General features: G+C 38.8%; 1 protein-coding gene and 1 long non-coding RNA gene across 2 annotated transcripts in view; one reads left to right on the top strand and one right to left on the bottom strand.

Annotated features, from left to right (window-relative positions):
- The window catches only part of LOC144209661 (uncharacterized), a 32,650-nt gene extending 27,289 nt beyond the window's left edge, over window positions 1-5,361 (top strand). Inside the window, exon 3 of the long non-coding RNA XR_013329185.1 lies at window positions 5,075-5,361. This is a non-coding gene — a long non-coding RNA (uncharacterized LOC144209661). The remainder of the gene's footprint in view (window positions 1-5,074) is intronic.
- LOC144209660 (cadherin-10-like) lies at window positions 206-24,676 on the bottom strand. Its single transcript, XM_077736102.1, is given in 12 exon segments — window positions 206-1,344; window positions 2,129-2,402; window positions 2,405-2,575; window positions 2,702-2,823; window positions 2,898-3,034; window positions 5,056-5,309; window positions 6,454-6,635; window positions 7,533-7,700; window positions 7,898-8,017; window positions 9,826-10,120; window positions 18,893-19,249; window positions 24,520-24,676. Coding segments are annotated over 11 exon segments (2,418 nt in total). The 5' UTR covers window positions 19,097-19,249; window positions 24,520-24,676; the 3' UTR covers window positions 206-853.
- Between the last annotated feature and the right edge of the window lie 1,821 nt (window positions 24,677-26,497).

Raw genomic sequence — 26,497 nt, 5'->3', positions numbered from 1 at the left:
GAAGAGAGATAACACTGGTCTACAAAGTCTGATTAAAAATGGGTAATTTGTGGTGTCCTGGGTTGGGAAATTGAACATTTTTGTTCAAGTTGGCTCATTTTTTAAAGATTTTTGATGGTAAAGTTTGATTACACAAATTTACCTGCTTTATGGGATATGCCACTTGCTTATTTTATGGAATTTTCTAGCCAAATATGGACTCGAGTCAGCAGGGGGCGGTAGAACTCTGCATGGAGACCTTCTGGTTCATTTTCCTTCCATTTTTATAAAGTTTTTGCAGTTTTCTAGTCATTCCATCATGTTTTTCAATACATTTACCACAAAAAACTCTGTGTGGCCTGTTAATTGAAACAGGTGGACTTGCCTTAATTTAGCACCTTGAATATCCCCCAAAAACTTCAGTCAAATTCCGTATTTCTCACTAGAATCCATGTTTTTTTGTGATTTCATTGTTATTCATCCTGTGTGAAATTCCTAGGAACACAATTTTTTTCCAAATAATCATGACTTTACAAAAACTTAACATATCCTCATTTTTTTCGTCAAAATCAACGAAAACAGGAACTTTTTAGCCTCAAAATTGATAGTCAATTAAACTAGAAACACAAATTTTCTCTGAATAATCGTGACTTTACGAAAACATGACGTATCCTCATTTTTTTTTCGTCAAAATCAACGAAAACATGAACATTTTAGCCTCAAATATTGATAGCCAATTCATTTTTACTAAGCCGAATTTAGCAAAGTCTGATGACAACTTTCATCCAGAAGGCATTTTGCTTGTAGACCAGTGCTAATTCGCTAGGCGTACGCTAGCCTAGCTAGCAAAGAGTCCTTCCCGGCTAGCCGGGTTCTAAGTCTCTAGATCCGGACTCCTCCCGATGTACATTTCCGCCAACTTCTTAAACGGCGGCCCCCAACCGCTGAGGTAATCGTACTCCTGATCTCCTTCGGTGGCGTTGGACTCCAACGAACTGAGCGATTCCGCCAGGGAGCCGCTACCTTCGTACGCGTAGGTCGCCAGGGAGTCGTAAGGGGGCGCCGTAGGGTCGGAATCATTTTCTTGAAGCCTCCCGTTGATAAAGTCCCTGACGTCCGTGTTATCCTTTATCGGGGATGTCCTCCGGAAGGAAAAGAGCATTTCGGGGATGATGTCCCTGCGTAATTTGTTGGCGTCCATCACCTCCGGGTTGCGCAGGGTGCCGATGTCGAAGGCTTGAGTGTCCTCCTCGCCGCCGCCTTCGTCGTTGTAGCTGACTACGTTGTCTCGGACGTCGTCCTTGGAGATGATGAGGGGTTCCTTTTTTCGTTGTCTTTTGAGGGCGGCGAACAAAACCACGATCACTGCAAAAAAGATGCGTGTAAGTGGCTGGAAATTGACAAAATCTGGCAACAAATCTGCTTTTTTCTTGACTTAAATCTCGTTATATTGCGTTTTAAAGATCACAACTCTAATATATAGTAAACTGCTGTATTTTCTCACATAAAAGCCGTATTTATACTTTAAAAAAGTATACAAGTAAACAGTATAGGCAGTCTGGTGCGCATATAAGCCATACCCTTGATTCAGTCATTTTTTAAAGTACAAATACGGCTTATATGCGAGAAAATACAGCAGTATACTATATTGTTTTTTTACTACTCGATGTCAGGAAAGTAACATTTACTATTTGTTGGTTATTTTCTGTTTTGTTGTAAGTAAAAGTATTAAGTGTAATAAAAATAGATATATACAGTTAAAAGTATCAATAATACTGATATTTACAGTTAAGTATTTCGTGTAAGAATAATACAGATATATACAGTTAAAAATATAAAGTGTAACAATAATACCAAAAATATTCAATTGATTTAAAGCTGTTAAATGTCTTAAGTGTTTAAAAAATACAAAATAAAAATGAGTAATCAATGGTTTTAATCGCCAACTTAATGAATAGATGTTCAATTGTAGTAAATTATTATTTTTTGCAGGGTTTTAACATCTAAAATTAAATAAAACAAACAAAAAACATTGAGGAAATATTCCAAGTTTTGGTTGAAAAGGAGAAACATTCAAATTTTGGTTGAAAAGGAACGTAAACTCTTGACTTAAACCCAATCGAGTACCCTTAGGGATGCGCATACTCACTTAGCAGAATGATGACGCATAGCAAAATGGCCACCAGGGCGCCGGTAGTGAGCCCATCAGAGAAGGGTAGCACCTCCGGGTTGCACGACTGCATATTGCCACGGCTATCACAGGCGCAAACGCGCACAATGAGGGTGCTGGTGCTGCTCTGTACTGGGTAGTCATTGTCCGAGATGACCACTGGCAGGAAGTAGACGCTCATCTCGCGCCGGCTGAAGCCACCTCGCCTCGTTAGGATATTTGCCGTGTTATCTGTGGGGGCGGAGTTGCCAGAAGTTCACAAATGTAAGCCACGCCTCTTCCAATTAAGGACATATATATTTTTTCAAGCTATTTACCTTCACGGTCCGCAATTGTGAAGTTTGGATTCTCCGTTTTGATGCTGAAGACAAATTTGTGGCCGACTAGTGGCTCATCCGTATCTATGGCGCTAATAGTTTGAATTAGCTGTTTAAAAAATAAACATGTTAGCCATTTGAAGCTAGTTTCGAGGATTAAAATGATGGTTTGATAACAAGAAGGAGGTAATCCAAGAATTCTGGGTATTGTCTAATTCCTGGTGTCTTTGCCTACCTGTCCTGCTTTGACGTTTTCGCAGACAAACGTGTCGTAGGACATGGCAAACTCGGGAGCGTTGTCGTTTACGTCCAGGACTTTGATGAAAACTGCTACTCGGGAAACCTGCCGTGGGTTGTCTACCCGGTAGAATAGAGTTTGGATTAGGGTCTGTACACAAGACTCAAAAGGGCTAAATTAAATATTTTTTTACTCATTTCTGCAGCCATGACGGAGATGTTATGCCATTTGGACATTTCTCTGTCCAGAGCTTTCCTGGTTGTTATGGTGCCATTTGAAGAATCGATGTTAAAGAGTCTTTCCAAGTCGGTATGGCGATCAATGGCGTATCTGCATCGAGATACAAGAAATATTTCATCAATGACAGCAAATTTAGTGGAGATAAAATTATTGATTAGATTAGATAACTTTATTTATCCTGTATTTGGGGAATTTAATTGTTGCAGTAGCAAGAGGGTGAGAATACAGACACGGGTAATATATTGTAGACATAAACAAATAGGTAATAAATAAGTTAATAAATAAATAAATAAAAAAGCAAGAAATAAGTTAAAAAATAACTAAATTTTTGGTAATAAATAAGGTAAGAAATAAATAAATGGGTAATACATAGGTTAATAGATAAAGAAATAGGCAGTGAATATGTTAATAAATAGATAAAATAATAAATGTGTAATAAATAAATAGTTAATAAATAAATTAGTTACAAATAAATAGGTAATCCATTTGTTAATAAATATATAAATAAATAACTGGGTTACAAATAGATAGGTAATAAATAAATAGGGAATAAATAAATTGGTAACAAATAAATAGGTAATGGATATGTTAATAAATAGGTAAAATAAATGGGTAATAAATAAATAGGTAATAAATTAATAGGTAATACATTAATAGGTAATAAATAAATAGGTAATAAATAAATAGGTAATAAATAGGTAATGAATAAATAGATAATAAATAAATAGGTAATAAATAAATAGGTAATAAATAAATAGGTAATAAATAAATAGGTAATAAATAAATAGGTAATAAATAAATAGGTAATAAATAAATAGGTAATAAATAAATAGGTCATAAATTAATATGTAATATATAAATAGGTTATAAATAAATAGGTAATACATAAGTTGATGCATAAATAAATAGGTAATAAATAAGTTTATGAATAAAGGATGATGTTAAAAAATGTATAAATAAATAAGCATGTTGCTATGGTGTGTTGATAGGGTGGCAAACATTCTACCAAAATTACTTGGTACTTGCACTTGAGTCAATTCACCTCTAGCACATTCGTAGCTACGAGTAATTTGATGTCAGCTCATACTGCGCTCACCTCGGTTGGGTTTTGGAGTACCGCACTCGTAAAATGTCAAATTAACCCAAGTTTTTTGGACAATTTCTGACAGGCTGCAACGGACCCATCGGAATATGTTCATGGGGAAAAGTGTCAAAAATGATTAGACACGTCTAACAGAAAAAAACGCTTTGGAGGCAAAAATCTTGCAGAGTACTGGGACACTTCATTTGTCCTTCACTTTTTTACATTTCTACTCCTTTGAGTAAGTCTCGTAGTCCTACTTTTGGAGTCTTTTACAGTTCAAATTGTCCAAAGATTAAAGACAAAAAAGTCCAGTGTGAGTAGAGTGTGAGTTGCGTCAATCGATAGCGCTAATTAGACTCGTTGACTTTGCGTTTTTGGCCGTAGAGGATTTACAGTCTTCTGGGATTCGAACTTCTTTATACACTTGACTGATATTTATTTAAGTATTTAGTTCTTATCGGGAATCTTGATTCGTTTGCAGAGATAGGTTCGAAAAAGTGTTTTCTTTAGTTTAATCTGGTGAAATTTGAGGGTACATGTTGTTTTTGTGTGTTAAAGAGGACTCAAGAACGGGATTTTTGTCAAATTTTCAGGCAAAAAACTGTATTATTGTGAATAATGCTGATTATTTTAGAGCAGGGGTAGGGAATCTATGGCTCAGGAGCCACATGTGGCTCTTTTGATGGGTGTTTATGGCTCTTCGCTAAACTTTGAGCTAAAATCTGTCATCTAGAATGGATTTAATCTTCCAGTTTTTAATTAAAACCTTTCAGATGTCCACCTGTATTGCTTTATAATTATAATAAAGTATAATCATTGATGAACCTAACATTTCTCTATGAATAACAATTGAAAATATGAATTGTTTACGGCTATCTCTTTTTCAAAATGGTTCCCGCCCCCTATTTTAGAGAGAAGACTGAACAAATTAATATTTTTATCAATAACCCATGTCCAAATCAACAATTTATTATTATCAGACTTTCTATAATGTAAATTGGAAGACTTGATTGCCTAATTAACTTACCTGACCATCTTATTTTCAGCATCAGGATCCCGTGCTGAGACCACGCCCACAAAACTACCGGCAGCCGTGTCCTCGTGCACCTCGATGAAAAAAGGGTCCCGGACAAACACGGGAGGTTCGTCCACGTCCTCCACCGTGACCTTAACGGTGGCAAAGTCCTTAAAATGGAGACCCTGGATATACCTGGCGTCCAGGTAAGTGTTCCTCACTTCCACCCTGAACTCGTAGTCTCGTTTACTTTCGTAATCGAGCGCCTGTAGATTAGAAAGATGGCCGTCAGGAACGGAATGTCCGGGTGTATCGCATTTGTTGCCATTTATCTTAGCCGTTTTCTCAAATCGGAAGTTACGAGTCATGCGAATCGAGACAGGGAAAAGCCTTATACGCTCCCAAAAGGTTTTCTTTCAAAGATTTGGGGGTAGAGTGGGTTTTACACGGGGGTTTTCAAAAGGAAAAATCTGTCATTTATCCTTTCTTGGGTGAATGAAGCTTATCGGGTCGCGCTCTCTAATCCAAAACGTCTCGATTGTATGTTAGCGTTTCGCAGGGTGAGTCAAAAAGGCTCATAAAAGTTCGGGTAAATGAAAAAGTGTAAAGGAAATATGCTGGGTTTTACCTTTATTTTGGTAATATGGAAGAAGGGGATAATGTAAGAATTATTGGGCTTATATTTCATACTTGTGCTTTCTCTATGATACTTAGTCAATAGATAGGACTGCTTGTGTTTGGTTAGCTTTTCTTTTTGTGGTCTATAATTCTATTATGTGTTCTATGTTGGTTCTTGCTCTTTCCATACTTTGCTTTACTAGAAAACTTTCAAACATGGGCCATCAAAATGCAAACTTTGGACAATTTAGACTGATTTAAGAGCATATTTGTTGAATGATATTTGCGCCTTTTCATTATACTATATTGATGACAACAAAGGCTTTTAATTTGATTTGATATAAAGTTGTCACATCCTATAAGACTAGGCTTTTAATTCAAACTATTCCACAAAATGTTGGTTTTCATAGAGAGGAACGCTTTCCACAATACTAAGTGTCCTGCGAGTGCAATCAGTGGATTGGCATCACCTGCTTCTCTTACCCAACCCCCGTCACTTCTAGTTTGTAAGTCAGCTCAGCTCTTTCGATGCTGGTCAACGCTTGATGGCTAAAAACTGCCCCACCCACCCACACCATCCCTACCCCCATCCCTTCAACATTTTCACCTATGTATTTGCCTTTTTTCACCTCTGCAAAACCACCCCTGCCTGGTCTAAACTGTCAAAATTTTGACTTTTAAATAGTGAGTATGGTTCATAAGGAATAACATTTGAAAATAGGAATTAACCAATTAATCCAAATAGAAAATAGCCACTCGTGTCATTTAAATAGCATAAAACCAGCAATTCACCCTTTTGATGATGACGATACCCTCCTGAGTGGTCTTGTCCGTGACGATGTTGAAGTTGTCGCTACCTCCGACTACACTGTACTCCATTTCGGCGTTGCGGCCCACATCCGGGTCGTCGGCTTTGATTCTCCCCACCGCGCCGCCGATTTCTGCCGACTCCAAGGCGGTGATTCGGAAGGAATCTGAAACAAATCGCCAGTTAACGTTTTTTATTTGTCTTTTAGCATTCGTCCAAACAGTTTCGTTTCTGACTACAGCACCATTAATGCATACATGTACATCTATGAGTATTAATATATGTGCTCATATATGTATGTGTATGTATATATGTGCTTATATATGTGTGTATGTATATGTATATATATATATATATATATATATATATATATATATATATATATATATATATATATATATATATATATATATATATATATTTCAGCAACACGCTTATTCATTTATATATTTATTCATGTATTTATTTATTAACTTATTACCTATCTATTTATGTCTAAAATGTATTTTTCTGTCTATTCTCACCGTCTTACTACTTATTTATTAACTTAATTATTAGCAATTTATTTGTTAACTTCTTGATTACTTATTCATTTATTTATTTGTTAACTTATTTATTGCCTTTTTATTTATTTAATTATTTATTAATTTATTTTTTAACTATTTATTTATTTATCCACTTATTTATTTAATCATTTATTAACTTATTTTTTACTATTTATTTATTTATTCACTTATTTATTTAATTATTTATTAACTTATTTTTAACTATTTATTTATTTATTCACTTATTTAATTATTTATTAACTTATTTTTTACCTATTTATTTATTTATTCACTTTTTTATTACCTATTTATTTATTTGATAACTTATGTATTGCCTTTTTATTTATTTAATTATTTATTAACTTACTTATTACCTATCTATTTATGTCTATAATATAATATATTTGAGCAAGCCCTCTTGGGCAAAAAAAAAACAAAATATCAACAACAAAAACTCCCATGTGGCACATGGAAAACTGCCAACATACGAGTGCAGGCTTTTTGAAAAAGATGCTTACGATTGGCAAAGCGTGGCGGGCTGTCATTGACGTCGGAAAGGCTAATGCTGACCGTGGTGGTCCCCGAGAGACCCCCCATCTGTCCAGCCATGTCCTTGGCCTGGATCACCACCTGGTAGTTCTCCTTGACCTCCCGATCCATGCCGGGTAAGGCTGTCTTAATAGTGCCTGAGGAGAATAAGTAGCAGAAAAATACCCATAAGTCTTTTCTCCTAATTAGCTTAGCATTTAAAAGAAGGGATTTGCCGAGTTAACGCTGTAAGAAAAAGTGTCTTTAACGGTGCTTAAGAGTGGGAGGAAGAAATCCTCATTCCGGGGATGATGTTTAATGTTCCGGGGAGAAGGACGAGGGGCGTGGCTTATACCGTTTTCCGAATCCACGGAAAAGTAGGGCTGTCCTTGGAGGATGCTGTAGACCAGTTTAGCGCTGTTGCCGTACGTTTGGTCGTCGGCGTCTGTCGCCGTTACGGTCACCACGGATGTTCCTGTTTGAGCCACAAGAGGGCGCTATGGTTAACATGTTGGAATTGATCCATCAACAACAACAAAATTAAATGTAACATAGTAAGCATAATCAACAATATTTTATTTTTGTAACTGTGTTCATCCAATGCTATTTTTGTGGGAAAATGGCGTAGACTAACATAGACAAATATTTTTGTAACATTTTTTGTAAATCTGCAATACTAAAAATATATTTTTGTACTCCCTTGATAGAGTAAGATTCCTAAAAAAACATGAAACACTAAAAATGAACCAATTAAAAGAACCATTCATGCATTTTACGACACAGACGGGGCGCAGACACTTACACAATCCTAGCAATGTAAGATTTCTGTTAATCATCGATGCAATACCGTAGTAACGCAACAGGGGGTGCCGCCAATCTCACCACATTCATCATCTAGCCACCAGCCAATCATGAATTTTACGACGCAGACGGGGCACAGACACTTACAGAATCCTGCCTATCAACAACCTCCGGTCAAATAATCATCTTTTTGCCCCTAGTGGCCAAATATCAGTTACTGCAATCTAACAATAATCATTTAATCAAGTTAATTTGCGGTAAAGTCTCACGACTTGCAGTGCTAATGAATGCTGTCTTTTAAGCAAGAAATGGAAGTCGCCTTGCACAGCTCGGTTTCCTCCACAAGGCCGCCCCGCTAATGCCGTCCTTGGCATTCCGGAGACCGCGTAGCATGGGGGTCGCCATGTCCCCCCCCGCATACTAATGAAGCCTTGAACATCTGTCCCACTTAGTGCCAGATCTGACGGCCGCCGCCTCTTCACGGCCGGCCGACTTGACCAAGCCGTGTACCCGCCCCCAAACTGTCTGGTGACAAACGTCGACCCTGACTCGTCCCCCCGTCCCCCACCCCACCCGCCATGGCTAAAGCCCCCCCCCCCCCCCCCCAGATCAAGCCCTTTTATTCTTTGCCTTGCAGATCATAGTAATCTTTTGCTCTCTCTCATACCAGAGAATTCATTGTTTTGTTTTCTTTCATCTCTTGTCAGATTTCTGAGGACATAAAGATGTCCCAAATGTCCTAAATCGGCCTGTCATGTCCTTTTTAGAAGTTTGGAATGGGTTTTTTGAATTGTATCTTTTATTTTGAAGTATGAACACCACTTGAGATGGTTATCATGTGTAAAACCATCAATTTCAGGCAGAGTTCTGGACTATAAACTAAATAATCCTCCAAAAAATACTTATTTTGTTTGTATTTATCGTAAACAAGAAGCCCAATCAACAAAAATTAGGCTATAAACAAAATAATCCTCCAAAAAATACTTCTTTTGTTTATATTTATAGTAAAAAAAACCCAAATCAACAAAATCAGGCTACAAACTAAATAATCCTCTAAAAATACTTATTTTGTTTATATTTATAGTTAAAAAGAATCCAATCAACAAAAATCCGGCTACAAACAAAATAATCTTCCAAAAAATACTTCTTTCATTTATATTTATAGTAAAAAAAATGCCCAATAATCAACAAAAATCATGACCAAGAGAGCACAATTGCCTTATTTCTTGTATACACTAAAATTATACTAATAAACCCAAATAACCTAGAAAAACCTGTAAAAAAATACATTCAGTACATTATATATAGCATATATGTAAGTACCAAGCTTATACTGCTAGAAAATCGACCCAAAAAAGCCTGAACATTCCCGCAAAGTGAATCAAAACTGTAGTTTTAAACCCTCATTTGCATTTTCTAGGTTGTTGGTCAACATATCTCATTTAATTGACGTCCAATCAAATTTTTAATGCAAACACTTACCAACATCGGACATCTCCGGTACACTGGCAAAGTAGACATCCTTCTCAAACTTTGGCTCATTATCGTTAATATCATGAATCTTAATGTTGAACTCAGTGTCCGACTCCAGTTCTTCGTTAGTATTACGATCCAGAACTTTGGCGTGGAGCGTATACATCGCCTTCTCCTCACGGTCCAACTTCTTGGTGGCATGGATGTCCCCTGACTTTTCATCAATCAGGAACAGCGTCCCAGCGCCGTCCCCCGTTAGGACATACTTGACAGTACCATCATCTTTGTCCATGTTGGAGTGCAACTGCGAATGAAATTGAGAGGATTTTTAACTCCGGAAAGAACATGAACGAAAAACCCGAACAGTACTCCGATAGGTGCACTTAAATTCCACTTCTACTCGCTAATTTGCGGCCATTTTAAGTCATTCATCCTTTTGTATCGGGCGATTGCGGCGGCACTTGAAGTGTGGATTACGTCCCGTAAAATCCTCGCAAAGAGCTTTTGATGCTGCACTTTTCAGTTTTTCTAGCTCACATTTTGCTACATTAGCTCGTCTCGCTCAAGGACGTCAAACAATTCCCTCCCTCCCTCCGTCATTTTTGTTCTTTTTTGTGAAGTCAGTCCGATATAGCAATCGTGGAATGTTTCCCGCTTTGGATCATGCGTCTCCAATTGTTTTGCATCTGATTATTCGGCTGTTACGCCGAATCATTTTTGCTGATAGCGGTTCTAAGCCTGCCATGTTGATAGATCGTTACATTGTTGCACTTTTGAACTGGAATTTGCAACTATAGCCACAAAATGCTAGCATAAAGTCCCACTGTCAGGTCACTGTCTACTTCAATGAATTTCAAAACTAAATACTTTTTTGCTACGTATAAGGCCACAGTTTTGAATCATGACAAGATTTGTGAAGAAAAAAATCTCTTAACGCTCCATTTTTCTGAACAAGACACTCTAAAACGTCTCGCCGGATCCCCTGGATTTGTCTTCCAAATTGCGCGCTTGAGGAACGACCACAACCCGCCGGCTGCTAAAATTAGTCACCTCTGACCTATCCGTCACTTTCTGGCAGAAAATGACGGCTACTTGATAAGATCTCATTATGGCGGTGGATCGGTTATTTTTGGATGACTCAACTGACGTCTTTACGACAAGACATCGTACAACTCATTCACTCATTGGCTGCCGTCGACAATGATTAATGTCCCGTCCATTTGAACCCATCCATTTTATTCCAGTTTGGTTTTGTGGGTTTTTGTCTGAGTTTGGGTTCACTATTGGAATTTGGTTGTTGTAGTTTTAGACGTCCAATTCAGTCAAATTCTTTGAGTTGGAAGTACAGACGCAGAGTTGAAGTTGTACATAAGTTGAAGTTGTTCATAAGTTGAGGTTGTTCATAAGTTGAAGTTGTTCATAAGTTGAAGTTGTACATAAGTTGAAGTTGTACATAAGTTGAAGTTGTACATAAGTTGAAGTTGTACATAAGTTGAAGTTGTACATAAGTTGAAGTTGTACATAAGTTGAAGTTGTACATAAGTTGAAGTTGTACATAAGTTGAAGTTGTACATAAGTTGAAGTTGTACATAAGTTGAAGTTGTACATAAGTTGAAGTTGTACATAAGTTGAAGTTGTACATAAGTTGAAGTTGTACATAAGTTGAAGTTGTACATAAGTTGAAGTTGTACATAAGTTGAAGTTGTACATAAGTTGAAGTTGTACATAAGTTGAAGTTGTACATAAGTTGAAGTTGTACATAAGTTGAAGTTGTACATAAGTTGAAGTTGTACATAAGTTGAAGTTGTACATAAGTTGAAGTTGTACATAAGTTGAAGTTGTACATAAGTTGAAGTTGTACATAAGTTGAGGTTGTACATAAGTTGAGGTTGTACATAAGTTGAGGTTGTACATAAGTTGAGGTTGTACATAAGTTGAGGTTGTACATAAGTTGAGGTTGTACATAAGTTGAGGTTGTACATAAGTTGAGGTTGTACATAAGTTGAGGTTGTACATAAGTTGAGGTTGTACATAAGTTGAGGTTGTTCATAAGTTGAGGTTGTACATAAGTTGAGGTTGTTCCTAGGTTGAACTTGTTCAAATCGGAGTTGATTCAGTGCTATATTTTGTATTATAATTAATGTTTAAGGGCTATATACATATATCGAAGGTTTATATAAGTGTATTTGCATGTATAAGGCTTGTATAAGTAACCAGCATTGGTTTATACTGAAAAAAAACTTAATAGAATAGAGAAAATCCGAAAATATTAATAGAGTCTTGATTTTAGCGCTTCAACTTTTGTTGGGGGAGCGAAAAGACCCGCGTTTAATCCCGCCCTTCGAAAAACAGGTCTAAAATATCCCAGTTGCCGGCCGCAACTTATCCGGAAGGGCGTCAAATTTACGAGGCCTTCAGAGAAGCAGAGTGACAGCTTTACGCTAGCCAGCTATTGGCGGGAATTCGTTTGCATCTAAATAGGCTTGGGCGTAGCGCTCGCCGTGAACCGCCGCCCGCACCTTGTTACGATCCGCGGGGAGCCGCACAACAATCGACTCCCAGGACAACATTTTTATCGTTATTGTCGACAGGAGCTGCTAGCGTTTTCCGTCAGCTGTCATCGGCTTATTTCCATAATGGGAAAGCTACGCTGGCAGACTGTTTACGGGCTAATGTGCTGTAGCCTTACCGCCGTGAAATTAGGTGGGGCGTCAGTCACCAGTAGACCCGCAAAAACAGTCTCCAGAGGGAAAAGATGCTGACAGGCCAGGCCCAACTAAAAGACCGTATGCCTGAAAATTTTGACAATTTATACACGGCGCCGTTTTTGGATCAATTTGGTTGACGTGATGCTAAATCACTACGGCCAGCGGGCCACATTTGGCCCGTTAGGCCTTCTAATACGGCCTGCCGACGTTGTCCAAATATTTTTTTTATATCCCCAAGATGCGCCATAATGCGGAACTCAGTGGCAGTAGCTTTGTCCACACTTATTAGTTTTTAGGGTTTTACAGCCCCTCTATCTTTTTTTTAAATGACATTTTAATATTTCTTAATACATTCCTTTACTTACTTTACTTTGTACTTTATACTTTTGACTTTAATGATGAGTATGTTCATACTTTAGTCCTTTTTTTCTGTTTATGTTTCATATGTACTGTTAACGGATGCACTTTTTTATATGTATCCTATCTTGTGCTGACCCCGCCCCTTCTGTCACATTTTTTAAGTCAATGTGGCCCCTCCCCAGGCCCAAACGTTTGCCCACCTTTGTGCAAAACGATGACATTTTTTTGCTACTGCGTGTTGGTGCAGCGTCAATGCTAGATTCTGGTGGTAAAATGTATTATATTTGGTTATTTATCATTTATAGTTGCTTTTTATGCAGTTCAGTTGGCAAATTTCAGCTTAAATCGTTACAGTCCAACCTGGAGATTTATTTTGTATAGTGTTTAACCAAAATGTTAGCTTTTCTGACCTTGTTTAGCCCCATCTTGCTTTTTGTTTGTTTTTAAATAAGGCCTGTCAATACATTATGTAGATTTTATTTTAAACTGCGTTAAAAATCCTTGAATGGAACATGCTTTGGGATGTAAAAACACACATTTACATATTTTTGCTCTCGTTTCAGTCCTCCTTTTGTAGCCAACGTTAACCTTACAATCTGTAAAAACCCCATCTGAAAAGACCGTATATTTTGTCCCAAATCAATTTATTTTCCAGTGACCATGCAACAATTCTTCTTCAAAAGAAAACAACCCACAAAAACATTCCGTTTCAGTTGCGCATCTCAAGCAGGCGACTGAAGAAAATCCCCCCAAAAAAAACACGTTATTGCGTCCTCTTACAAAACGCTTACATGAAGCGTCTCGGCTCGGTTTTAACCAAATCAAATATTGCGTTTGCGGACATTTTTGTGCTTCGTGTTAAAAGCATAAAACTGGAATGCCCAAAAAAAAAAAAATGGCCGCACAACAAGAGCACAGAGGAGAGCCTTGATGAAGGAAATTGCCTTGCTCAAACACTGAGGAATTGTCTGCAAAGCGAGGAAATCATTGGCAATTCTTGTCAGTTCTCCGCGCCGTTCCATTCGCCGCTGCGCGAAGGAGATAGCGAAACAGAATGGAGACGGAATAATTACTCGCCCGTTAAAACAGTGCGGCGTACAACGGCGTGTTTTTCCCGCAGATTCGGACCCCGCTTGGGCTCGCAGCGGGTCGCTTTCTTTATGTTACGTTTCTTTCAAGCGCAGAGGCGGCCTGAAAAATACTAGCGTAAGCTAAAATGAAACGGTAATCACTCGGGTGGAGGCCAGGGTTTTAGAGGGGGATGGCGCCTTAATGGGATTTGGCGTGGAGTTTAGCGACGTGACGCTGGGGTGTAGTACTTATTTGATACTTCAAATGGGATCGGAGGGATGTTTATGGGTAAGGGGCAAATGTGGGTTAACTGGGGGAAATCAGGGATGCTAAGTTTTTTAATTTATGGGAGTAGGAATCAAATTAGGCATTTTTGGGAGTTGTTTTTTGGTGTATTTGGATGGTAGGTTCTTGATTATCAGGATTTATAGCGAATGTTGTGTTTTTGAGGAAGTTTAGTGGTCGTAACTTGGAATTTTTGGTTAAAAATGTGAAGTTTAGTTTAGGTAAATGACTTTGTCTTGGTTATCTAACAAAAGGTCTATTTTTGGGGAAGTTTAGTGGTGATAACTTGGAATTTTTGGTTAAAAATGTGAAGTTTAGTTTAGGTAAATGTTTTTGTCTTGGTTATCTAACAAAAGGTCTATTTTTGGGGAAGTTTAGTGGTGATAACTTGGAATTTTTGGTTAAAGACTTGGAGTTCAGTTTGGGTAAATGTTTTTCTTTTGGTTTTGTAACGAAAGCTCTATTTTTGAGGAACTTTAGTGGTGATAACTTGGAATTTTTGGTTGAAAATGTACAGTTCAGTTTATGTAAATGTTTTTGTCTTGGTTTTGTAACGAAAGCTCTATTTTTGAGGAAGTTTAGTGGTGATAACTTGGAATTTTAAGTTAAAATTAGTCCTAAAACTACAAAACCGCCCCAAAGTGAACGTGTCTAGACTTTTTCAGGTTACTTTTCCGAGGCTTTTGCCTATTGAGCAAAAAACAAAAAAGCTTGCGAGTGAATTTTTGGCAGCGAATATCTGCAGCGACCAGCCTGCCAACATCACTTCATCCAACCGCATTGCAGTTTTTGTTTGGCGACCTGTTATCTGCAAAGAAGGGTCAGAGAGTAGATGTGTTTGTCGACGTTTTCCCTTCTGTTTGTCGCCTCTCCTCCACCTTCTCCATGTGTAGCGCTACTTTGGGTCTAATTGACTTGCACCTGCGAGGCGCAGCTGGCCAATCATTCACAGCTCATGTTTAAAATGGCTTCGCCTGCCTGGATTTTCTTGTACTACAATTAATTATGGCCAAAAGCCAAAAAAAACATAAGAGGTGTTCATAAAAAAAGAGCCATTCATTTCCATTAGCAAAAAATACAAGGAGAAAATTCAAGGGTTCATTATGCTATGTGTCCACCAGGGACATAAAACGTATTAACTAGTTTTTGGAAAATATGGATAAAAATCTGGTCAGGTATATTTAAAGCAAATTCAACTAAAAAATCACTGTTTTTTAATTCAGATCAGCAAAAAATACTTCATTTTTGGCCTTAAAAAGATCTTTTAATTGCCCTAAAATAATTAAAAGTGTTCTATAAGTGTTCCTAAAATAACAGTGAGTGAACATGGACCACAAAGTGCCTTTGGAAGGCCTTTAAATCAATAAAATGCTCCAAAAACGTAATGAAGTGAACCCGAAATACCCCCAAATTTAGGGAAAGTGACCCAAAATCCATAGAATGTCACCTGGTACTTAGATATTAAAGAGTACTTAGATATTAAACATTACTTGGATATTAAAGAGTACTTGGATATTAAACAGTACATAGATATGAAACAGTACTTAGATATGAAACAGTACTTAGATATTAAACAGTACTTAGATATTAAACACTACTTAGATATTAAACACTACTTAAATGTTAAACAGTACTTAGATATTAAACACTACTTAGATATTAAACACTACTTAGATATTAAACATTACTTAGATATTAAACAGTACTTAGATATGAAACACTACTTAAATATTAAACACTACTTGGCTATTAAACAGTACTTAACTATTAAACAGTACTTAGCTATTAAACAGTACTTAGATATGAAACAGTACTTGAATATGAAACAGTACTTGAATATCAAACAGTACTTAGATATTAAACTCTCTCTCATAAACATAACTTTGAGAGCTTGTTTCAACAGTAAACTCTCTGTCACCATTTGACCGGCGACCAAACGTCCAAACACCACTTGATCCGGGCTCAATTCCCAACCACATCATCTCCGACCTCCCTAACACTTAAACCACAACCCCCAACCACAGCTAAAAACAACAAGACACAAATACTCCAACAGTGGTTCACCTCACCGAGTCCATTTCACTCGCCTAGCATTTGATTACCCCTTACGAAAAAAATCAACCTTTTAAAGGCAACCCACAATCCCGCCATTTTGATTGAACATGACACAAACAAGATACCGAGTTTTGATCCGTAGGAGCCCAATCGCTTCCCCCAGACCGAATTAGCCAAACTCGCCCTGGGCCTCCCCCGACGATTCATTACGGCGCCGTGTTCTTTCCGCCGGCCGAATAATGAAGGATATCGGCGGGCAGAAATGACGCCGACCGGCGGCGTCACGGGAACATCAAGGCGAGGCGCGAGGCGGCGAGGCGCTGGCGGCGCCGGCGCATCGACAGATAACCCGCCTCGCACTTGCCATTTACTTTCCCGTCTCATCGCCTAACACAAGAAGGCGCATTTCATCCGCCCGCCTGATTGATACGCTTTCTTCCTTGGCCTCGCCGTTGCCTTTCCGGCGTGATAGCTACTGCGAAGGAGTTGTCAGAGAACCCCCCAAGACCCCCAACCCCCCCCTCCCCGCGTACTTGTTTACCGCCGAGGATGAGCCGCGTGATGAAAGGCGAGCTCCTCGGAGAAAATTGCCTGTCGACAGTTGGCGCATTTGCCTCGCCGCCGCCGTTGATAAGTGCGCCGTTTCTTTCCTCATCACACCTGTCTTTAGTGCACTGGTTGGCACCGTCTTTACGTCAAAAACTGTCCCATGGCTCATCATTCTTTTGGGAAAAGCCATAAGAAGTGGGAAGACCCCGGATCCTTAAGGCTAGGGATAAGGTTGCCGACCGTGACCGGACGTTTGGTCACTGGTCTTTTGGTCAAATGGTGACAGAGAGTTTACTGTTGAAACCAGCTCTCAAAATTATATTTATGAAAGAGAGTTTAATATCTAAGCCCTGTTTAATATCTAAGTACTGGTCAATATCTAAGTACTGGTCAATATCTATTTACTGTTTAATATCCAAGTACTGTTTAATATCCAAGTACTGTTTAATATCCAAGTACTGTTTAATATCCAAGTACTGTTTCATATCCAAGTACCGTTTAATATCCAAGTACCGGTGAATATCCAAGTACTGTTTAATATCTAAGAGAGGAGTTTAATATATAAGTACTGTTTAATATCCAAGTACTGTTTAATATCTAAGAGAGGAGTTTAATATATAAGTGCTGTTTAATATCTAAGTACTGTTTAATATACAAGTACTGTTGAATATCTACTTACTGTTGAATATCTAAGTACTGTTGAATCTAGTCTAAGTACTGTTGAATATCTAAGTAATGTTTAATATCTAAGTACTGTTGAATATCTAATTAATGTTTATTATCTAAGTACTGTTGAAACTGGCTCTTAAAATTATATTTATGAAAGAGAGTTTATATAATATATATACTGTATATAAACTCAAAATCGTCCGATTTCTAGACCAATGAGTGACGATAACCATACAAAATCCAGCTTTTCTGATTGGTTGAGGCACCTGTTACTTATCATGAAGACAACCTGGCACCCTAGATGACCAAAAATGAATAGAAAATGTTCTCCTTTGTGAATTAACCCTCAAGTCCCGTTACCAATCACTAATTTATGGCGCGTAAATAATATATAGTGCGCTGTCAACAGGAAACAAAAACAACCCTACAACGTTGTCACCCGGCCGTACATACCGACAAACTTTGAAAATGGAAAGCCGCCCTCCCGCTACTCGGCCTCCTGCCGGCTAGTGTAGCTTTCCGAGCCTCGGCAGTTTTATTTTGAAAAATCCATAGGTCATGAGCTATTGATTTTCTGCTCTGTTGTTGCCCTTCTTAACTTTCTCGTGTCAAACAAAAGTCTTTAAATACTTCTGTAGTCAGCAATGTTTGTTTTTTTCTGTCGTACACTTACGCTAAGCCGGCAGCTGCCAATCAGGACTTGAAAGTGACTTTCAGATTTGACTGACGGGGATTTGAATATCAACAGGTTGATTTTTAGCATCCAGATCACAGTTTTTTATTTTTACGTGTTTTGTGGCATCGTAATCTGACTACCTAATATCGTAATATTTCTATTTTAATCTTGTAATTTCACAATTCTTGTCATAATCTTACATAACAAACTGTAATATTACTTTGTAATATTCCGACTTTGTTTTTCGTAAATTATGACAAAGTTTGTAATAATCCGACTTTGTTTTTCGTACATTATGACTTAAATCTCGTAATACTTCAGTCTTCTGGTAGTTTTTTTAACTCCTTGTACTTCTCTAAATGTCCACCATAAGTTCAAGACCCAACTCCCGAACAAATTCATTTTATTTAACTTATTTTTGCCCATTTACATAAAGTCAACAATCTAAATGAACCTAAATCCTGCTACTTATGAACAAAACTCGTTACCAAGCGACAAGGTGTCACGGTCATTACATCAGGGTGGTGGCGCCATACTGAAATGATTCGATTGGAAATCAATTAACAGCCCGTCCTCTATCGCCTTTGCAAAAGACAACTACTTCTTACCGCCGTCCATCCATTAAAACAAAACCAAAAAGACACAAACAACCTTCTTTAACCACTACCAGTTCCTCATAGGCTAATAAGTCCCTCCCCTTTACCTTGCCGACGTACTGATGGTCATTCCCGGTGTATTCCTCCATCAGAAAGAACTGATTCCACATCCATCCCCTCTTGGAACGTTGCAGAACCCTGCCGTCGCCCTCTGGTGTTCCAAAGACGTTTTTGTTATTTCCGAGGACCGCTGGGAGGGCGGTAGCGGGCGACAGGGCGCACAGAGTCAGGACCACTTGGCCGAGGAGCATGGTATCCGAGTCGGCCCGGGGTTAAGGGGCGGGGCAGGTCCGGAAAAATGACGATTCGGGAATTACGGAGAGGTTCTTCGGACTTGGTGGTTGATTGGTAGGACCGGCAAAATATACATTGTATTCCTTACGCTGATGTTAGACACCAGATGCCTAAGGAGAAGAAAAAAATATGTTATAAATGAGGATATGTATGTAAAGTAGTACAGTAATATTTAGTTTGTTGTGGTTAATACAGGGGTTGGCAAACGTTTGGGCCTGAGGGCCATTTTGACTTTAAAAATGTGACAGATGGGCGGGGTCAGCACAAGATAGGATACATATAAAAAAGTGCATCCGTTAACAGTACATATGAAATATAAACAGAAAAAAGGACTAAAGTATTAACATACTCATCATTCAAGTCAAAAGTATAAAGTACAAAGTAAAGTATGTAAAGGAATGTATTAAGAAATGTTAATGCTTTTTATATAACTCCCGAATATATGACACTACCCTCTAGTGGCCAGTCATATAATCTTCAATCGGGACTTACCCGCATTTAATGTTTTTATCGTTATTTCTAGACGATAAATTCTGCCGGATATGGCTAATCTGTGATATTATTGTAGTTTTGTTTCCAATCACATGACAATTCGACCAAAAAAAGCGAACTTTGTACGTCCCTGGTTCAAAAACCCCCGTAAAGTAAACCACTATCGATACATTCCGATAGTTTTTAGGCTTCAGACTTATACGATATCATATTTCCGTCAAAAAACCCTCAAACAAAACTTACCACCTTGCATTTTTGTAACTTTTTTTGTTTACAAAGCTTTATTTAAATCATCCTGACACAAATCCAATGCCATACAAACTACCTCATTCCCACTCTCCTATGATAAATCATGTTAGCCACTAGTAGAATTTAGCTAATTTATCCTATCCTTCATTATTTCCCGTCAATCCCTTCGATCCCTTTCCCTCAATTTGACAATTTACGTAGATTATTTCCTAAAATCGGCCATCTTCTTCCCCTCCGACACCCCTACCTCGGCTCGGACTTGATAGGTAATTTGGCCCCGTTTGAATAATTGATGGTCTTTAGGAAGTTAATTGTAATAAATCTCTCTTCCTTTAAGGAGGCCATTAAGTTTGTCCTCGGTGTCCGGGTGTCGGAGAGGACTCGAGGGGGGCGCTAGCTAGCTAGTGGGGGGGGGGGGGGGACTTGAGCTCTTCGGGAAGGACTCCAAGGTCAAAAGGAGTACTTGGAAAGTGGGGGACATGATTTGAATGGCAGGAACTAAGCCAGTCGCCGTCCATTAATCGCCCGGTAAATAAAGATGAGGTCGGTCATTTTTCCCGGCTGCGTTTTATTGCCGTTTGCGCTTCGAGCGTACTAAAACTTTGTCCATTGGTTGCATATGAGACTCTAGATCCTTTCCCAGATGTTTATTGGTCATTAGCATACTGTAGTACTACAGCCCATACATGCAAAATAAGAAAATTGCTATTATACGTTGTACTGTGTTAGCATGGTTGTTTTGATGCTAGTTTTGAAAGATTAAGGTAATGAATTTAACCTAAAAGAACTTTACAATGGATGACTAAAAGTATGTTTAAAGAATGTATACGAAAATAGCACTTTTTTAACCGAATATGTTGCGTACAGTTAGCATCTTATCGCATAGGGTGAATTTTTCAAAATAAGAGAAGTTATACTCGTTTATGGCATTGGAATTTGAGTTGGTTGTCTTAGAGTCAATGGATTTGACCTTTATTGTTGTAATATTAAAACACTAGTTCATATTTTGGTTATTAAAGAGTGGGTCATGAGGTCAAAGGTCTTATAGGTTAAAGATAATAATTATGATCGCATTTTTTTGTTTTTTTAGTCTGAATTACTTTAAAAAAATAGGAATTGAGGTTATGCTGTAAAAGTACTTGATTTTTTAAATTTTTTGTTTGGCAAATTTTAATTTTTCAAAAATAAAATCATTAAAAAAATGCCTTAAACTTCCAAAATTTCAGACAACAAAATATACAGTCATTTGTTCATACTGGACTTCATAGGACTGAATTTCAAAATAAATAAAATGGTGATTCGACAAATAACAGCCGTCTTGTCGCCTCCCCCGAATAAAACGCGGCCCGTGACCATAAACAACTTCGACACCCCCACTTCGACTCCAACCGCATTAACGTCTTCGGCCTATTAAAGTCAGTGACGGTATTAAAAAGTTGTTTATGGCTAGATTAAGTCAACGTCGGGAAAAATAGAAACGCGGGACGCGGAGGGAGCAAAAAAATGAGAACGAGTTGACTTTTAAAGCGGCGCTATGGCGCTCGTTATCCTTAATCTGGCGCTAAGACGCATCCTGGCAGGCGCCGGGCTCCGCTCCATTTGTGTAATCTGCCGAATTATACATTCTTGTTTTGCTGAATAAGAAGAAGCGCTTTGATCAGACGTAAACTAGCCGCTCGTCACCGCGCAGGGGGGTGCCGGAGACGCTTTTGCTGTAATTGAACGTACTCGGCGCGGAAAAACTTGGTGACGCTAAGCACTTTTTTTAGATGTCGCTCAATGCTATTGGGATTAGCAAGAACTGTCTGTGTAGTGCAAAACAATGTTTGATTAGCATGGGAGGTGGCTATGCTAATGCTAAATTAGCTTTTTTGTTCGCTAGTTGAGTCAGCAGATTTTGTAGATGCGATATTTTGGTATATATGTTTGAAATTGTTTGTATATTTTCTTATTTTTTGGTTTCAAGGATTTGTTTTTGCTTTAAAAACTAAAAAAAACAATCTTGTTGGGGTTTGAATCGGGGGTTTAACATTTACGTTAATTACTTTTTCATTTTTAAATCCATTACTGATTTAATAAATAATGTAATTAACTCATTGGCTGGAGGGGGTGAACTATAATTTATTTGTTTTAATAATACATATAATATTTTGTTTTAGTTTTTGCTTCTTTGTTGGGGTATGCTAATGCTAAATTAGCTTTTTTGTTCGAATGTTGAATCGCCAGATTTTGTAGATGCGATATTCTGTTAGATATATTTGTATTTTTTTCATTTTTTCCTTTCAAAGACTTGTTTTTACCTTTTAAAAAAGAAAAAAATCCATTCTTGTTTGGGTTTGAGTCAGGGTTTACACATTGACATTGCTTATTACCTTAGGTTTTGACCATATTTTTAAGTCCATTACATTTTTCAACAAAAATGTCATAAACTCAATTTTGCCATTAAAATGAAGGGGTAAATTAAGACTTTATTTATTATTATAATACATTTATTCTTGTTTTTGCTTCTCAATGGGGTTTAGATCAGGGAAATTAATAATCTAAATAGATTTTTTTAAATCGATCTTTAGCTAGCATCCGTCTTCAAATGATAGGGTGACTTAAACATGCTAAACGTCCTATTAATTTCGAATGGGAGGAGCCATCGGGTCTACTGTTGATATTTATATCAAAAACACACTTAATTTCCGGATTTTAAACCCATCGTACAATCTGACAGATTAATTATGTCGATAACCGCTTAATAAACGATTCACAATCCGGCACAATTAGCTATTATACTGTAGAAAAGCCTCATTAAGCCCTAATTAGGCCTAAAAAAAAACAACACTGTGTTCTTCCCCGCCATCATTACTAGGAAGTCTTTGAGTTAAACATTCCAATTTATGGACTGGACTTGGCAACCCGTCCGACATGTGAGTAACTTGAAGAAAGACGCCTTTTAAAAGCTGCCAACGTGCTCTTTAATTGATTATGCCATGAAAGTTAAGTGTGCACTTTATGCTTTATGAATGCTAATAAATTGTCCGAATTGCACGAATGGACATTTTACACCAAAGAAGGGATAAAAAAATGGATACTGCGGCTAATTCAGGAAGCGCTATGCTCGTTATTATAGATGATTTTGCAGAACTTTAACGAGTTGGCTCCCACTGAAGCTCAGACTATGAAAAAAAGTGCTTTGGCGCTCCAAAATATGCAAAAAAAACGGTTCTACTGATACATTTTTACTGATTTGTTAACCATTCAAACTAATCTTAACAATAAAAAAACATTAAATCATAAACTAACACTCCTAAAATCCTAAAATATAAAAAATATGACATCACATCAATTACAAAAGACAATTAAACGACTTTTCAACATAATTGTTACCAATAAAAAAAACACAAATCATAAAAAACACTCCTAAAATCCAAAAATATCCAAAAATATAAAATCACACCGATAAAAAAGACAATCAAACGACCTTTCAACATAATTGTTACCAATAAAAAACCATCAAATCATAAACTAACACTCCTAAAATCCAAAAATATCCAAAAATATAAAATCACACCGATAAAAAAGACAATCAAACGACCTTTCAACATAATTATTACCAATAAAAAACATCAAATCATCAACTAACACCCCTAAAATCCTAAAATCTCCAAAAACATGACATCACACAAATAACAAGACAATCAAGCGACCTTTCCCCATCATTTTATGTTCCGAAAATCAAATCATATCATTAAAAAAATATCATTTAAATCCCCAAAAACTTTTACCCACAAAACCTAAAATGCCAGCATATCAAGACCCAGTTTATTAACCCAATCCATTAATTTTTTGATGGATCCTCAACCCTTAAAACAAAAGTACAAAACAAATAAACATTTATCTTCCCTTTCTTAAACACAAGCTTCAAATTAGCCTATCTTTTTGCAACATTAGGCACATATCCGCCTATCAAAGACCACCTAAGTAGCAATCCAGCATCACAAGGGACGACACGACATCTCTTCACCACATGGTGGAGCCCTCGACCTTCCAGAATCCCGCACCGCCTTTGCCGGTCTACACCGGCCGGAGCTTGCCGAGCCGTGCTCGTGTTTCCAAAGTGATATTGTGACACCGAGCACGCTCTCTCTCTCTCCGAGACGCACAAACAAACCCTCCACATTTTTTTTTTAAGAAAAAACCCAGCCGCGTGGCATCATGGCCGCCAAAACCGCCACTCGTCCCTTCCACCGAGACGTCAAAACCTAACAAACTCTGGTGAAATTTTGTCAAAACCTCTGCGCAAAGTTGCTCTAAGAACAGCCTATCATTACCAGGGTGGTTTTGGAGGTTTTCCCTAAAAAGGCCCACTCCCTTGAATGGTCGCCAAGCCATTTTAAGTCATGTACTGGCATATGACAGCACAGTCACGGACTGACACACTCCATTTCTCCATTAGCAACGAACACCAACATATTCTATCCCACAACACCCCAGATTGGTCGCCACTAACACACCAGGCAATCCACAGGCAACTCATTCACTCACTAATCTAATCTGGAACGGAATCGGAGACCATTCAAAGCAGAAAAACGTCAAAAATATCCCTCTCTTTCTCTCTTTCCAAGTCTTGGCGAACAAGTGGCGTTCTTACTTGTACGTTGATGCTTTTCCCGGCTCGTCAACGGCACCCCTCAACCGAGCGATCCACTCCCGCCGGCATCGGCGACATTCCGAGACTGACGGTTGGCTCAGCTGCTCGGAGCGTTTGCGAGTACGCGCGAGGGAGACTGAGTTCCTTGTGCGCTGTTGCTCCCCCCCCTACCCCAACCGCCTCCCTCCCTCCCTTTCCCTCTCCCCCACGTACTTTCTTCTCTCTCTCTCTCTTTCTCTCCTCCATGTATCGCGGCGCATCACTTTGGGCTATAGATGTCAGCCGGGGCTGAAGCCGAGGCGACTCCGCTCCTGATTGGCTGCCATTCACTAGTTGGCGATAAAGAATAGGGAAAGGAGGGGCAAAGGGTGAGGAATCGTGCCTTACATGCTGGGGAATGGGACTGGACTCTTGCGTTTCTAGGTTTAGGGGTTTGAATTGATGCTTCTAAAAGAGTAATATGGTCAGGATTGTATTACCTATGGATGAAATGATTGAATTTTTTGGAAGAATGTCCAGAAATAATCAATATAGATATAATTCTTGAAATTTGTTCATGTGCGGGTAAGAATAGGATGTTGGGGTTAGGGTTTGGGTAGAGTTGGGGTTTGGGTGGGGTTGGGGTTTGGGTAGGGTTGGGGTTTGGGTAGGGTATGGGTAGGGTATGGGTAGGGTATGGGTAGGGTATGGGTAGGGTATGGGTAAGGTATGGGTAGGGTATGGGTAGGGTATGGGTAGGGTAGGGGTAGGGTAGGGTAGGGGTAGGGTATGGGTAGGGTATGGGTAGGGTAGGGTATGGGTAGGGTATGGGTAGGGTATGGGTAGGGTATGGGTAGGGTATGGGTAGGGTATGGGTAGGGTATGGGTAGGGTATGGGTAGGGTATGGGTAGGGTATGGGTAGGGTATGGGTAGGGTATGGGTAGGGTATGGGTAGGGTATGGGTAGGGTATGGGTAGGGTATGGGTAGGGTATGGGTAGGGTATGGGTAGGGTATGGGTAGGGTATGGGTAGGGTATGGGTAGGGTATGGGTAGGGTATGGGTAGGGTATGGGTAGGGTATGGGTAGGGTATGGGTAGGGTATGGGTAGGGTATGGGTAGGGTATGGGTAGGGTATGGGTAGGGTATGGGTAGGGTATGGGTAGGGTATGGGTAGGGTATGGGTAGGGTATGGGTAGGGTATGGGTAGGGTATGGGTAGGGTATGGGTAGGGTATGGGTAGGGTATGGGTAGGGTATGGGTAGGGTATGGGTAGGGTATGGGTAGGGTATGGGTAGGGTATGGGTAGGGTATGGGTAGGGTATGGGTAGGGTATGGGTAGGGTATGGGTAGGGTATGGGTAGGGTATGGGTAGGGTATGGGTAGGGTATGGGTAGGGTATGGGTAGGGTATGGGTAGGGTATGGGTAGGGTATGGGTAGGGTATGGGTAGGGTATGGGTAGGGTATGGGTAGGGTATGGGTAGGGTATGGGTAGGGTATGGGTAGGGTATGGGTAGGGTATGGGTAGGGTATGGGTAGGGTATGGGTAGGGTATGGGTAATATCCAAGTACTGTTTCATATCCAAGTACTGTTTCAGATCCAAGTACTGTTTCAGATCCAAGTACTGTTTCAGATCCAAGTACTGTTTCAGATCCAAGTACTGTTTCAGATCCAAGTACTGTTTCAGATCCAAGTACTGTTTCAGATCCAAGTGCTGTTTCAGATCCAAGTGCTGTTTCAGATCCAAGTGCTGTTTCAGATCCAAGTGCTGTTTCAGATCCAAGTACTCTTTCCTATCCAAGTACTCTTTCCTATCCAAGTACTCTTTCCTATCCAAGTACTCTTTCCTATCCAAGTACTCTTTCCTATCCAAGTACTCTTTCCTATCCAAGTACTCTTTCCTATCCAAGTACTCTTTCCTATCCAAGTACTCTTTCCTATCCAAGTACTCTTTCCTATCCAAGTACTCTTTCATATCCAAGTACATTTGCCCGGCGA

This window comes from Stigmatopora nigra, chromosome 16 (genome assembly GCF_051989575.1).
Source record: "Stigmatopora nigra isolate UIUO_SnigA chromosome 16, RoL_Snig_1.1, whole genome shotgun sequence".
In the NCBI taxonomy this organism is placed as follows: domain Eukaryota; kingdom Metazoa; phylum Chordata; class Actinopteri; order Syngnathiformes; family Syngnathidae; genus Stigmatopora; species Stigmatopora nigra.
Note: the sequence above shows the minus strand (reverse complement) of the source record. Positions and strands in the feature narration are given on the sequence as shown.